The sequence below is a fragment of the Equus przewalskii genome, chromosome 9, assembly GCF_037783145.1.
Source record: "Equus przewalskii isolate Varuska chromosome 9, EquPr2, whole genome shotgun sequence".
In the NCBI taxonomy this organism is placed as follows: domain Eukaryota; kingdom Metazoa; phylum Chordata; class Mammalia; order Perissodactyla; family Equidae; genus Equus; species Equus przewalskii.
The window spans coordinates 28,073,266-28,086,987 of NC_091839.1; the positions used below are offsets into that span (position 1 = coordinate 28,073,266).

Here is a 13,722-nt window from a genome sequence, read left to right on the forward strand (position 1 = left end):
TGGTTCAACATCCGCAAATCAATCAATGTGATACACCACATTAACAGAATAAAGAATAAAAACCACATGATCATCTCAATAGATGCAGAGAAAGCATTTGATAAGATCCAACATCCATTATGATAAAACCTCTCAATAAAGTGGATATAGAAGGAAAGTACCTCAACATAATAAAGGCCATATATGACAAAGCCACAGCCAACATCATACTTCATGGTGAAAAACTGAAAGCCATCCTTCTGAGAATAGGAACAACACAAGGGCGTCCTCTCTCGCCACTCTTATTCAACATAGTACTGGAGGTTTTGGCCGGAACAATTAGGCAAGAAAAAGAAATAAAAGGGATCCAAATTGGAAAGGAAGAAGTGAAACTCTTGCTGTTTGCAGATGATATGATTCTATAAATAGAAAACACTAAAGAATCCATCAGAAATCTATTAGAAATAATCAACCACTACAGAAAAGTTGCAGGGTACAAAATCAACTTACAACAATCAGTTGCATTTCTATACACTAATAATGAACTAGCAGAAAGGGAAATCAAGAACACAATCCCATTTACAGTCAAAACGAAAAGAATAAAATATCTAGGAATAAACTTAACCAAAGTAGTGAAAGACCTGTACACTGAAAACTATATAAGACATTATTGGAAGAAATTGAAGAAGACATAAAGAAATGGAAAGATATTCCAAGCTCATGTATTGGAAGAATAAACATAGTTAAAATGTCTATACTACCTAAAGCAACCTGCAGAGTCAATGTAATCCCAATCAGAATCACATTCTTCAGGGAAATAGAATAGAGAATCCTAAAATTTATACCGAACAAAAGACCCCAAATAGCCAAAGGTATTCTGATAAAAAAGAACAAAGCTGGAGGTATCACAATTCCTGACTTCAAAATATACTACAAAGCTATAGTAATGAAAACAGCATGGTACTTGCACAAAAACAGACACACAGATCAATGGAACAGAATTGAAAGCCCAGAAGTAAAACCACACATCTATGGACAGTTAATTTTTGACAAAGGAGCCAAGAACATACAAAGGAGAAAGGAAAATCTCCTCAATAAATGGTGTTGGGAAAACTGGACAGCCAAATGCAAAAGAACGAAAGTATACTATTATCTTGCTTGAGTTAATACAAAAATTACCTCAAAATGGATTAAACACTTGAAGGCAAGACCTGAAACCATAAAACTCCCAGAAGAAAATATAGGCAGTACATTATTTGACAGTGGTTTTACCAGCACCTTTTCAAATATCATGTCTATGCAGGCAAGGGAAACAGAAGAAAAAATAAACAAAAGGGACTACATTAGGCTAAAAAGCTTCTGCAAGCAAAGGAAATCATGAACAAAATGAAAAGACAACCCACCCACTTGGAGAAAATATTTGCAAATCATTTATCCAACAAGGCATTGATCTCTAAAATATATGAAGAACTCATACAACTCAACAACAACAAAACAAAAAACCCAATCAAAAAATGGGCAGAGCAGGGGCTGGCCCCGTGGCCGAGTGGTTAAGTTTGCATGCTCCGCTGCAGGCGGCCTAGTGTTTCGTTGGTTCGAATCCTGGGCGCGGACATGGCACTGCTCATCAGACCACGCTGAGGCAGCGTCCCACATGCCACAACTAGAAGGACCCACAACGAAGAATATACAACTATGTACCGGGGGGCTTTGGGGAGAAAAAGGAAAAAATAAAAAAAAAAATCTTTAAAAAAAAAAAAAAATGGGCAGAGCATACTAACAGACATTTTTCCAAGGAAGATATACAGATGGCCAATAGACACATGAATGATGTTCAACATTCAGCAATTATTAGGGAAATACAAATAAAAACCACAATGAGATATCACCTTACACCAGTCAGAATGGCTATAATTACTAAGACAAAAAAACAACAAATGCTGGAGAGGATGTGGAGAAAAGGGAACCCCCATACACTGCTGGTCGGAACGCAAACTGGTGCAGCCACTATGGAAGCAGTATGGAGAGTTCTCAAAAAATTAAAAACAGAGATACCATATGATCCAGCTATCCCACTACTGGGTATTTATCCAAAGAACATGAAATCAATGATCCAAAGAGATTTATGCACCCCTATGCTCTTTGTAGCATTATTCACAATAGCAAAGACATGGAAGCAACTGAAGTGCCCTTCCATGGATGAATGCATAAAGAAGATGTGGTGTATATATATATATATATATATATATATATATGCACAATGGAATACTATTCAGCCATAAAAAGAGAAAATTGTCCCATTTGCAACAACATGGATGGAACTTGAGGGTATAATGTTAAGTGAAATAACCCAGAAAGAGAAAGATAAATACTGCATGATTTCACTCATATATGAAAGATAACAAATACATGGATAAAGAAAACAGATTAGTGGTTACCAGAGGGGAAAGGGGTTGGGGTGAGCAAAAGGGATGATGGGTCACAAATGTATGATGATGGAAAAATTAGACTACTGGGATGAGCATGATGAAGTGCCTTCAGAAATTGATAATAATGTACATCCAAAATTACACAAAGTTATAAACCATTATGATCTCAATACAATTACTGGGGAAAAAATCAAGAATAGAACTACCATACAAGCCAACTATTCCACTGCTGGGTATTTATCCAAAGAACATGAAAACACAAATGCATAAAGATACATGCACCCCTACGTTCATTGCATCATTATTCACAAGAGCCAAGACTTGGAAGCAACCTAGGTGCCCATCAAGGGACGAATGGATAAAGAAGATGTGGTATTCATACACAATGGAATACTACTCAGCCATAATAAATGATTAAATCTGGCCATTTGTGACAACGTGGATGGGCCTTGAGAGTATTATGCTAAGTGAAATAAGTCAGAGGGAGAAAGTCAAATATCATATGATCTCACCCATAAATAGAAGATAAAAACAACAACAAACAAACACATAGATACAAAGATTGGCTTGGTGGTTACCAGAGGGGAGTGGAGGAGGGAGGAGGGCGAAAGGGGTGACTGGGGACATGGCTATGGTGCTGGATAGTAATTAGTCTGTGGGTGGGCCACATGATGTAATCTATGCAGAAATCGAAATATGATGATGTGCAGCAGAAATTTATATAATGTGATAAACCAATGTTACCTCAATTAAAAAAAACGGGAGGAAGCAATCAAAACAAATAGGTAAATAAACAAATCTTAATGAGTAAAATCTCATTTAGATGTACTATTTCCTTTGGACTCCTAATCTCTGCAAATACCACATTTTTGACTTCAATCTCAATTTTATTGTTAATATAAACTTACATAGTATTCTGTGGAATTCACTATTATGTGTTACTTTTAACTGCTATTTAAATACATATACATGTGGCTTATATACAAACTCAGCTATTTAACTCATCAATTTCTCTAATTAATAACTGTGGTTATAGAAATGAAGAGATAACTAAACAAGTTTCATATTTCATTTACTAGAAATAGGAAATAATGACATAATAATAAAAGTAATATTCATTTAAAGCTGTCATCTTTACTAATTTTGTAGAGAAAGGCATCACTACAATTCACTTTAGGAAGATTTACATGTCTACACTGATAACTTCATAATTCTATGAGGGACTAAAGAATCACTTTTCAAAATCCCAAAGCTAGGAAAAGTGGAAACGCGCGTGTGTGTGTGTGTCTGTGTTGCGGGATATTTTTTGAGAATAAAGAGTAGTTTAGTTCAGCTGGGGCAGAGAATACACAGAAGGCAAGGCAGGGGAGGCAGAAATAAAATTATAAAGATAGGTTGGGGCCATAATGTGGAGGATTTCGCAAGTTGGCTAAAAATTATGTATTTACATTTAATAGAGAATACAAAAATTGATTTTATTATACATGAATAGTAAAGAAAGAGCTTTAAAGAAAAGTGTTAATATAATAAGATCAATACTCAAATAGTTTTTAGAAAGAATTTTAACATGGTACTGAATAAGAAAATCTATTTTCATTCCTCCATTCATGCACTTGACGGAGCACCGACCATGGCCCAGCACGTGGAGTGAGTGAGACAGACTTGGCCCCTGCACTCTGGCAGCTTACCATTCCAGAGCTTTTGCTTAGATTACCATTTATTTCAGATGGTTTCTTGGTCCGATGCCTAAGTGCTACTGGTTTTCTTTCCTTGGTTCCCCATTGTGAAGGGACATGTAGCACTGAGGCTCCTACTTTTTTGGTATGATCACATAGCCACTTGACAAGTATGGACCGGGTGTGCCTCTCCTTGTGCAGAAGCTGTGATATGGATGTATAAAATGTCTCTGTCTGAGGGAGCTTACATCCAAACTGGGGAGATAGGAAAGGTAAGAGTCACCTTTAGAAATGATTACATATCAAGGTAAGGTAGTTAATATGAATGCATCTAGCATAAAATTATAAATGGAATGCATTGAGAAAAGGAGGAGAAAAAAGCAGGCAGCAATGGTGTGGAAAGGCTTAATGAAGAACTGAGGGAGTTGGCCCAGTGGTGTACTGGTTAAGTTCGTGTGCTCTGCTTCAGCGGCCCGGGGTTTGTGGGTTTGGATCCCGGGTGTGGACCTACACACTGCTCATCAAGCCATGCTGTGGTGGCATCCCATATACAAAGTAGAGGAAGAATGGCACAGATGTTAGCTCAAGGACCATCTTCCTCAAACAAAAAGAGGAATATTGGCAACAGATGTTAGCTCAGGGCCAATCTTAAGCTCTGTTAATTAAAAAAGCAAACAAACTAGGGTGTGACCTGGGGAGGACTCAGGGATGGAGAGGAAGAGGCACTGCCCCAGGGGCCGAGAACGGGCCTCAGCAGACAGCACTGCAGAGTGGCAGACGGGACTCAGCCAGGAGCTGAGCACACTAGGACTTGAATCCCGTAGAACCTTCTTGGACTTCTTACATAAAATGAGAGACTAGCCGAGAATGATTTCAAAGGTCTCCTCGAATTCTGTGACAGTCAGGTTGGAGGAGCTTATCTTGAAGTGCTGACTGAAGGGACGGAAGACTGGGGATTAACAGAAATCAGAAGGATTCTGAGGTCATCTAGGTGTAGGGCAAAGATAGGACACCACCTGTCTTTTCTCCAAAAATACATTCATATCTATCATCTTAAAAAAATTAAGTGTGCCAAGTCTTCTGGGTTAAACTATTTACACAGTTTCCTCTTCTACCTTGTCAACTGGCACAAAAGAATTCTTAGAAGTATGTGGCCCAAAGAATATTTTCATAGAGCTAGCTGTAGGAGGAATTCTGGGCTTCAAAGAATTTTAGGTTCAAGTTTTGGCTCTGTCATTTATCAGCTGTGTGGTGTAAGGCAAATCACTTAACTTCTCTGAATCTGAGTTTCCTTAGTCATAAAATAGGTCAAGAACACCTTTCTCATAGGAATGCTTTACAGATAAAACATGATTACGTTTGTGAAAGTGATTTGTAAGCTTTCAAGCGCTAAACAAATATGTGTGCACATAGGGAAGACAATAATTGCACAAATACCTGGGTCTGGTCTTGGACATTCATCCATCCACTAAATGCCCACTATGTGCCACGAGTCATGGTGAGCCCTGAGGAGGGGAAGACAGTCTCTGCCTTCAGAGTTCCCATTCCAGCTGGGTGGACAGACACAAGTTATAATGTGTTCTAGGTAATGTGTTTATGGAAACACTGTGTACAGAGGTAATGATAGTTAAAAGTTTAATTATAAACAACTTCATGCTTTAATTATCATGTAAACTGAAACCTTGTTTAACAACTTAAAATCATTCCTAGAGCAGTGGAATTCAGAGAGAGAAAGTACAGTGGTGGTTGCCAGAGGCTGTGAGGAGGGATGGGAGCTAGTGTTTAATGGGGATAGAGTTTTCCTTGGGGAAGACGGAACAGTCTGGAGATGGATGGTGGTGATGGATGCAAAACAATGTGAATGTACTTAATGCCACAGAACTGTACACTATTTTAAAATGGTTAAAATGGTAAATTTTGTTATGTATATTTTACCACAATTAAAAAAGATGAATTTAGTCAATCACAGCCAATCTCTACATGAGTACTCACGAGGGTGCAATGTCCAGATGGTTGATGCTGAATCCAGAAGAGCAAAAGCCCCCCAGCGCTGTTGATATGGTCAGGAATGCAACAGCCAAAGAATAGTCACAACCAATAAATCCCGCGGCTACCAGGAACACCGCAGGTCCAATCATTCCTGGAGTGAAGAATTAGAAATGAAAACGAAGCCCTAGCATTAGCATTTGCTTGCTCTACCTTAACAGAGTATAAATCTGAGATTTATTATTACTGCCACCTACCGTAGAAACATTGTACTGCCTAGAAGACTCTAAATTTAAATTATGTAGTTTCATGAAAAAAAAACCTGCCAGAAAACATATAGGCATAATGCAATATAAAAGTAAAAGGAAAATTTCATTATGCAATGTTCCTAAATCTACATGTGACTAGAACTCAGCTAAATGTCAGAGAACGAGGAAGACGAGAAAAACATGGCTCTTGAGAGAAGCAACAGTTGATACACAATGTGATTTAAAATCTGTATAGCGAAAGAAGATACACTAAATAATAAACTCTGTTGGATAAAGTTAGAAAAACACTCCATCTAAGATTTGACAATTGACAACAATAAGCATAGTTTATTACAGGCAGTTAGGCATGAAATACAAGTCACAGGAGGGACTGAACCAGTAGGCTGCGTGTCAACAGCAGTGGGATCCAACAGCTCTCTGTGATGATGGACATAGCACTGCAACTGAAGAACTTAACTTTTAAAAATTTCAATAGCCACTTATGCCTAATGGCCAATATACTAAGCAAAGCAGGTCAACAGGAAGCCAAAAAGGAGAAAATTGGATTGAGTCTAAAGGGATTTATTTCAGTTCCAAGTGTGGAAAAATTTCTTTTTTGAAGTGAGCAAGCAATGGAACAGGACGGCACCTTTGAGCAGTTGGTGCTCAGAAGGTGTCTGCAGAATTATCACAAATAGGGTCCTTTCACAATGTAATTACTCAAGTCCAGCCATTAGCGACTTTCAGGGTCTCTACTCACTCAAGATCTTTTAAAAAACTGAATAGTTGTCCTAGATAGTCTTAAAATTTGCCTTTCTGAAAGCAGAGTCTGCAACACATAATTATTTAAGGTTCCTTTGAGTTCTCTGATTTATAGCTCCTCATTTGATATAATGATGTTAGTAAATACTTTTGGATTGAAATTTAATATGTATTCACTTAGAAAAGGGATGGAGAGGGGAAGGGGGGAAGGAGGAGGGCAAAAGGGATGATTAGGCACATGTGTGGTGATGGATTGCAATTAGTCTTTGGGTGGTGAACATGATGTAATCTACACAGAATTCTAAATCTATTACGGTGTACACCTGAATGTTATATAATGTCATAATCCAAGGATACTGCAATAAAAAATAAATTAATGAAAAAAAGAAAAGGGATGGATCTTAAATAACACAAATAAAATTAAAATATTTAAATTAAATAATATTTTATTTTCATTGCAAACCTAGAGCTGAAAACAAAATGATTTTTAAACTTTGGGAATGATATTCTACAAAGCAAGCCATTTTTTAATAGTTATGAGACTATGGTGGAGATAACAGGATATTATAAATCTTAATTCTCAATATGCGTGGCTCAAAAAGAATCTTGTGCAGAAATACACTACGTGCATTAAAATATACTGTTTTGATATGTGAACAACATAAATGACTAATATTACCACTTTTATTTGCCTTGTACTATAAACATAGTAAACAACTGTAAACCAAACAAAACCCGATTCACCTCATTTACCTATAAGGGTAAAAACTCTTCGAACACACACAGTTGAAACATTCCATTTTGCCCTTAAATTGTCAGCAGCTTGACCAGACAGGATCATACATAACCAACAGCCCAAATAAGGCAGTGCCGATAAAAACCCATTCTGGAAAGAATAAGAAGATACAGGATTAATTATGGTGGGAGGAAGAACCAAAACAACACACACACATCCACTACCACTCGAAAACAAAGGAAACACACAGCAACACACTGCGGACGTCCACACGGTCCAGTCGGCTCGAGGTCATCTGGAACGTTATTCTGGGACTTGGGCTGTGGCCTCAGTGGGAGAAGACAAGCATTTCTATTCGCCTATGGATTCTCCCCAAGGAACAGTTTTTGTCTTCCATTTTTACTTATTTATTTATCCTAAAAATATTTTTTATTATAAAATAAAATATAGATACAGGAAGCCCCACCAGTCAAATGTACAGCTGGATGAATTATCCTAAAGTGAACGCCATGTGGACGAGGCGCCTGGTGATACGTGAGAGCAGAGGACGAAGGCAGCGAGGAGACAGGGCGCTCGATTCTTCCCTCTTCTCTTCCTTCATAAAAGTTACCACCCAAACAAAATGAGACCACCAGAAGATACGGAACAGAATTCATAGTGGAGATGTGTTATTTGCTTTGTAGAAAATGATTTGAAAAGTCAGCTTTTTAGGAAACCACAAATTCTGCAAAACGAAGAACACATACTACGAAAAAAAGAGAGACATTTCTTTTTTCTAATCTTTTTCCCCAGCATAAACCCCAGGTGCCAAGACTAAATGGCCTAATTCTGATAAAAACAAATGTTTTTAAAGTCTAAGAGAGATGGGTACACCTCTTAGCGTTTTTCAAACACACAAAAAATATAGAAAGATATTTTATCAGTGATATTTAAATCTGGTAATAATTCCATCCGTGTCATTAATGGTAAAGACCAGCAAAATTTGTTAATACTTAATTTAAGTGTGCTTAAGAAAAGATTTAATTTTTTCCATCACAGTTTGTGGTCCTCTAAATTCAGATGTTGTATGCTTCCAGTTGTCTTTCTGTAGCTGAAGATTTTTGTTTCTTTTTGGCATTAAGCTCAGTAATTTCCTCTTTAAATTTTATTCCATTTAGACTTCTGCATAGTGGGATCACATCTATAATTATTTGTGGCAGAATCCTACACATGAATAAACTGCAGCAAAGAGAGAAGTAAATTTTCTGATCTTGGTTTTGTTCCCTAGTGGGATGAGACTCATAATCCCTCAGTGTTAACAAATTTTTCCACTTAAAGTTCCAACGTTAAAAACTCGCTCAACAACATAAAACTATTGAAATCTTCAACATCTATGCATCCATGGGCATCTTCCACACTTGTTCTGCTTTCTGTTCAAGTATATGATTCCTTGCTTTTAAAAATTATTTAAAAATTGATTACAAAATATTAACATCCAAAATAGGTAACAGATATTTCCCCAACCTTCACTGAGCTGTAAGAAATAGGGACACTGGAATTGGAAAAAACTAGGAGAAGAGAAAAGTGAGGATAACTAATGAAACTAAGCTTATATGAAAACGAAGCTTATAATGAAGGATCAGAACCTTAAAATTTTAAATTAATGAAATTATAATTTTAAATACAACGCTTCTCAAAGCAAGCTTTATTTCGAACAAAGACCATTATATGAATGTAATATACTGATCTTCAAGAAAAAAAAATCCATTTTAAAAACAGGCTTCCATACAACTAGGGGATTATTTTCAAACTCTATTCACATTTCTCTTAATTTTGATTCAAAAAGAAAATGCCTTTTTTGTATGAAAATAAAAGATTCTAGTTTTATAGTCTCTTATTATAGAACTTAAAAAAACAATGAAAAATACATGAAAGCAATTAACACTAATGACCAGCCAGCTGTTGATATTTCATTCTTTCCATAGTTCTTCGAGGATGGTCTCAAACAGAGACGTCAATGGAATGAGCTTTAAGTGTGCACGCAGTTCACTGCTACATCGTACACTACATCAGGCGTCACTCACAGAGAGCTTGGGGAAAGCAAGGCTGCTCACAACGAAGCCATTGCCAAAGCCCCATTTCAGTGTCTGCCGTCAGTGCAATTCAAGGCTCTGTTTCAGTATAACTGATCTTGGTGTTCAAAAGTACCCAGATGAGCTCTTCACAGCTTAGCTGCCTGGATGAAGTTTAAGGCTCAGTTCACCTGGCCAATGTGTCTAGCATGCTTTGAAAGGTAGGTGACTGAGACTGACTGGAACGCTGCTGAAAGCTGAGTCCACGAAGCCCACGCAGCTGTGCAGCCATCCTTGCAGTCTTCAGGTGCGCCGCCCAGGCTGCTTCTCCACCTCTGGGCTGTCCATCACTCGTGGCTGAGGAACATTCCACCATAGGACAGACCACATTCTGCTTATCCATTCATCAGACTTTTAGGTTGTTCCCACCTTTTGGTTATTACGAGTAACGATGTTGTAAACACTTGTGTACTTGTTTTCATGTGGACACATGTTTTCAATTCTCTTGGGTACAGACCTAGGAATGGAATTGCTGGGTCATATGATAACTTTATGTTGAACTTTTTGAGGACTTGCTAAACCGTTTTCCACAGAAGCTTTACATTCCCACCAGCAACGTATGTTCCATTTCCTCTACATCCTCACCAGCTCTTGGTATTTTCCGGTTTTTTGGATTCTAATAGGTGTCAAGTGGTATCTCATTATGGTTTTGATTTGTATTTCCCTAATGACTAATGATGTTGAGTGTCTTTACATGGGCTTATTGGCCATTTGTATGTCTTCTTTGGAAAAATGTCTATTCAAATCCTTTGCCCATTATAAACTGGGCTGTATTTTTATTATTGAGTTCTATGAATTCGTTATTCTGGATACCAGATCCTTATCAGATACATGATTTGCAAATTTTTTCTCCCATTCACTGGGTCTTTATTCTTGGCCTAATCGTTAAGTTTGAACGCTCCACCTCAGCGGCCTGGGGTTCACGGGTTTGGATCCTGGGTATGGACCTACACACTGCTTGTCAGGCTATGCAAAGGAGGTGTCCCACACAAAAAACAGGAACACTGCCACGGATGTTAGCTCAGGGACAATCTTCCTCAAGAAAAAAGAGGAAGACTGGCAACAGATGTTAGCTCAGGGCCAATCTTCCTCACACACACATAAAAAGTTTTAAATTTTGATGAAGTCCAATTTACCTATTTTTTTTCTTTGGTTACTTGTGCTTTTGGTGTCATACCTAAGAAACTGTTGCCTACTCCACGGTCACAAAGATGTACACTTCCTAAGAGTTTCACTGTTCTAGCTCTTACATTTAGGTCTTTGATCTATCCTTCATTTTGAAGGCAAAAATACCACCAATTTTCCCTACAAACTGTGCCTCTTTCTTTTTAGGCTCTTCCTCAATCACTTTAAAGACAAAATCTGTCAAGGTAGAGATATTAGGAACAGCCTCAATTTGATGAGTTCAGCAGGAACAGGCAGTTTCAGGAAGGCCCTTTTTATCTAGCTTTACAACCATAGCTCTGCCCAGGCCTAACTAGCACCCGCTGCAGAGGAGCTCTGCGCGAGCGCCCGCGCTGCCCGCTCCCCACGCCGAGCCCTCTCACATGGGACACTGTACCACTTGAATCTGTCATCTGATATCCGGGCATGTTACGAGGGACTAGTAAGACCGTTATGGTTAAAGGGGATACCTGCCAAAAGATACCTTGAATCAAGAGTTAACACACACTGAGAAAAGGAACAACTGTGAGGCCAAAAAGAGAAGTCTCTAGAATTTAGTTTATCAGAATAAAATGGAAGACACAAATAACTGTATTTCATACAGATAAAAACAAATACTGTGTGCAGTTTAAAATGTACACTCTCTATAAGAAGCAGATGATTACTTTTTCTTACCTCTTGAATGTTGAACCTTAGGATCTCCTTCATATAAGTAGGCAATAACGTCAACAAAGTATAGAAAGTCCAGTTGTAAGAAAAATGTGCCACTACAATAGCCCAAAGTGGCAGTGATTTTAGCATGGGCACCCATGGCACTGACTTCTGTGAAGAAAGCTGAAAAAACAAGTACAATTAGGATAAGCTACAGCTATGTTTAGATCTATGCCTTTTCAGCTGAACTTCCATCTAGAACATGTAATCAGACTTGATTAGTAAATTCTAGACTTTTAAACCAAGTCTTTCGAAATATTAAATGTCAATAGAGTCCATGATTCAGATTAGAAGAAAAAATAGAGATGCAATCTTAGAGCTATCATGTCAACCCTAACCACTCTTCATGAACATCTGCAGTCACCTGCAGTATTAATTTGTCCATCTAGAAGATAGAGTTTCAGAACCAAATTCAGAGATTAACATAAGTGAAAAGGAAAGAGACTGGAAGTCCTACTAGAATTCATATTTCATTATCCAATCTTTTGAAATTAAAATGATTTATAAGAACTGTGTCACAGCAGGTTTTGGGCAGCCATTTGGAATGATGGTCTTCAGAGTCAGGTATGAACACTCCAGAGGGGTGTAAGATGACCCACTGAGGTGAGGGAGACAGACTTCCAGCTATACTCACTTTCATTCTGAGAAAAGAAACCAGGCTTCATGAATATTTAATAAACAGGTTGTTCCCTGAGTATGCCAGACAGTCACATACGGTACGACCTCCCCAGTGCAGGGGGGTTAATGGCACCCTCACCTGTTGGTTTGCCTTCAGTGCACTGCAGCATGTTACAGTTTATACGGACCTTTTCAAGTGGAATAATGGATTTTATTAGCCAGTTTTAAATAAAACAAATTTACAAAATCAACAGTGTCTTCAAAAGATTCTTATAGAGAAAGTCAAAAGAAGAGAATTCTAATAACGTAAGCATTGAGAAGATAGTAGAGCCGACACTTCCTCACATGAGTCCTCTGTAAGCTACCTCATCAAGCGAAACAGTGGCAGGCTCATCAAATACAACTATGAAAACATACTGTTCCCATTAATTAACATCATTATTACTAATTTTTAAGTGATAAAAAGGTTTTCCTATTAAAATTTATGCATACACTGTTTAATCTTATTCACTCTTTAACAGTCTATTTTTACATGTTTTATAATGTATGTAAGTACAGTAGTAGATAACCATGAATAAATACACATATGTTCAGATCGTTACCCCCACCTTTTTATTGGTGCATGATTACGAAGGACACTGGTCTAGGGCATCAGATTATTACACTTCCTAAATCCTAAGGCTCTGCGGTTTCTTTCTCAAACGCTGGAGAAAGCGGTTTCTGCCTCCAGGGTTCACTGTTATTTCAAAAAGAGGAAGAACCAGCATCAACCTTCTTGTGGCCTTTTTCCTAGAGACTTTTCAATTGACTTGGTAGATATGCTCGTGTGTTTTCCACTATGTATCAAAGATGTAGGGGACATGGCGGGGAGAGAAGGCGAGGGAACATTCATTTTTTTTTTTTTAAAGATTGGCACCTGAGCTAACAACTGTTGCCAATCTTATTTTTTTCTCCCCTAATCCCCCCAGTATATAGTTGTATGTTTTAGTTGTGGGTCCTTCTAGCTGTGGCATGTGGGACAGCGCCTCAGTGTGGCCTGATGGGGGGTGCCATGTCAGCGCCCAGGATGGAGCGTGTGAACTCAACCACTTGGCCATGGGGCCGGCCCCGGAACATTCATTCTTATATAGCAGTGGTTCTCAAATCCAGTTATGTTTCAGAATCACCTCTGACACTTTAAAATTACAGAAAGCTATGCTCTACCTGATGCTACTGAATTGAAAACAAAAACAAAACCTCTGAGTGTAGGAGCAAGGCGTCTATTTTAAAAGGCTTCACTGGTGAGTCTAGAGAGCAACAGTT

The 13,722-nt window shown here is 38.1% G+C and overlaps 1 protein-coding gene across 12 annotated transcripts in view; it reads right to left on the reverse strand.

The window, feature by feature from the left end:
* The window catches only part of SLC17A5 (solute carrier family 17 member 5), a 69,672-nt gene that overhangs the window by 25,961 nt on the left and 29,989 nt on the right, over positions 1–13,722 (reverse strand). For 4 of the 12 annotated variants that reach the window (XM_070558948.1, XM_070558940.1, XM_070558939.1 and 1 more), the window contains exons 7-9: positions 11,767–11,925; positions 7,834–7,966; positions 6,077–6,224 (exon numbers count right to left, since the gene is read on the reverse strand). In XM_070558948.1, coding sequence (XP_070415049.1) covers positions 6,077–6,224; positions 7,834–7,966; positions 11,767–11,925 — 440 coding nt within the window. Of the gene's footprint in view, positions 1–3,463; positions 5,034–5,521; positions 5,635–6,076; positions 6,225–7,833; positions 7,967–11,766; positions 11,926–13,722 lie in introns of those variants that run through there. The other 8 variants (XR_011522501.1, XR_011522502.1, XR_011522503.1 and 5 more) reach the window with 6 other exon arrangements.